At 47.2% G+C, this 2,071-nt stretch overlaps 1 protein-coding gene across 2 annotated transcripts in view; it reads left to right on the forward strand.

The window, feature by feature from the left end:
- ebf2 (EBF transcription factor 2) overlaps positions 1-2,071 on the forward strand; it is a 28,695-nt gene that overhangs the window by 4,786 nt on the left and 21,838 nt on the right. For both annotated transcript variants that reach the window (XM_031856666.1, XM_031856667.1), the window contains exons 4-5: positions 889-944; positions 1,027-1,100. In XM_031856666.1, coding sequence (XP_031712526.1) covers positions 889-944; positions 1,027-1,100 — 130 coding nt within the window. The remainder of the gene's footprint in view (positions 1-888; positions 945-1,026; positions 1,101-2,071) is intronic.

Here is a 2,071-nt window from a genome sequence, read left to right on the forward strand (position 1 = left end):
ACACACACACACACACACACACACACACACACACACACACACACACATGTACATACAAGCACACCAAAAGCACTTCCTCTGCATCCCCTCCTCTCATCCCCTTCCCCCAAGCGATATCAAAGGCATCTCAATCGAGACTTTGATGAGAGGAACACATTTTGAAAGCGATACTCTCCAAAGTCTCTGAAAATAAATCCTTGGGTAATGCGCTCTTTTCTCAAGAAGCAATTCATTACATGTCGTTTCCCTATTTTGTGTGATTTACAGCGGAGGCTTGAAGCATCCAGAGGTTCAGGTGTTTCTGGAAATCTCACTCACAGACACACACACCTGATTAAATAGAAGCGAGAGACAATGTTAAAAGGACATTCACTCTTCAATTAAATCCCGTAACAAACTGATCAGGTGTCATTTTACCTGTCCCTCATGTAAACTTGGGAATAAATCAGAAGTTAACTGAGAACCACATAAAAAAAGAACAGCTTGACAAATCGTGAGAAGTTGGTCGTAAATTCTGGCCTCAAAGCTGAACATGACAACATAATCACCAAACATCAAATAACTCTCAATCCCCTCAGAAACCATCAGAGAAAAAATTCGAACTGCATGCCAATCTTATTTCTCCATGTTGGCTGGACAGGGTCCAATCCTCAGCACCATGTATATTTTTAGGGGGATTACGAGTTTACGTGCAGTTTCAGTTGCTTCATTTATGGTTCTGTAGTATTTTGTAATCAGGGTTGAGTCTGTTGATATCTTTTCCCAGTTTCCACTTATCTATAGCACCGAGGGCAAGAGTTACATTCTTTCCTCAGTAAAATATCCCTTATGCCTGAAATGGCTTGCGTAAGTTATTGATAACAATCAATTTCTGTTTTCGTTATGCAGGGGTTCGCACGGAGCAGGATCTTTATGCACGACTTATTGACTCTGTCACTAAACAGGTTGGTAAACTCTCAGCTTCGCAATTAGGAGTTTAACTGATTCAACCTGAGACTGAATCTGCCCCTTGTTTCCTCCTCTCAGCCCATAGCATATGAAGGACAAAACAAGAATCCAGAAATGTGCAGAGTTCTGCTCACACACGAGGTTATGTGCAGGTGAGTCTAACACACACAGACACACACCGGCCCCGTCATTCAAACCTTCACCCACAGGGACGAAGTCCAAATATCATTACCCTCCATCCTCCTCCCTTGTCTCAGTCAGCTTGGTTTTTAAACTTTGCAGTGGTTGAACTATAAATCTAGCCTGTCTGTCAGCATCCTTGTTACAGTGGTAACCCCCTGCTGCTTTCTGCTGTAACGCTGCATGTCCCCTTGCCAGCTCCTGTTTCTTCCTGGCGCTCCTCACTCTCTGGCCTGGAGTTCTGCAGCTGACACACTTTTGGGGAACAATCTGCCTTTCCCTCATTGAAATGTAACTCCAGCAGTTCTGTTTAGCCAAGACATCACGTTTGAACTTTGTCAACATGTGATGACAGGTCCAGTGGTATATTTTCAGTGTCTCAGTGTAGCGAGTTTAAAGAGTACAGTCATGACTTAGGGACCAGAAGGTTTTGGTTAGTGTTTGGTGAATAGAGAAAGTAGGTGAATATGTGGTTATGGATGGAGAAGAAGCCGAAGAGAGCGGTCTGGAAGTGGGGCAGTGACCCAGGATTTGAGGGCAGCAGGGGGAAGGATAGGGGCTGGGACGTGGGGAGAGGGGCTAAGACGGAGTGGGCTTTGCCATTGTGTAGCCAGCAGATGCCCGAATGTGACTCACAGCTGGCTAATAACAGAGCCGAAGAGGCAGAGGGCAAGCGTCACAGCTGGGGAGTGAGGCCGTCTGACAGGGGGGCGGAGGGGGGCAGGGCAGGGCCAAGCTGGGACACGAGAGGGGTGAGGCGAGGTGTAGGGGTGGCAGATGGTTAGGGGTGGGGGCACTTTTGTTATGCAGTGAAGGGGACTTTGGGGAGGGGGGGGGGGTGGCCAGCAGGCTCCTCAGACAGGACTGCTGACGAATGGTAGGATGTTGTGGGACGATGTGTGTGTGTGTGTGTGTGTGTGTGTGTGTGTGTGTGTGTGTGTGT

This window comes from Anarrhichthys ocellatus, unplaced genomic scaffold, assembly GCF_004355925.1.
Source record: "Anarrhichthys ocellatus isolate YVR2014 unplaced genomic scaffold, GSC_Weel_1.0 scaffold17, whole genome shotgun sequence".
Taxonomy (NCBI): domain Eukaryota; kingdom Metazoa; phylum Chordata; class Actinopteri; order Perciformes; family Anarhichadidae; genus Anarrhichthys; species Anarrhichthys ocellatus.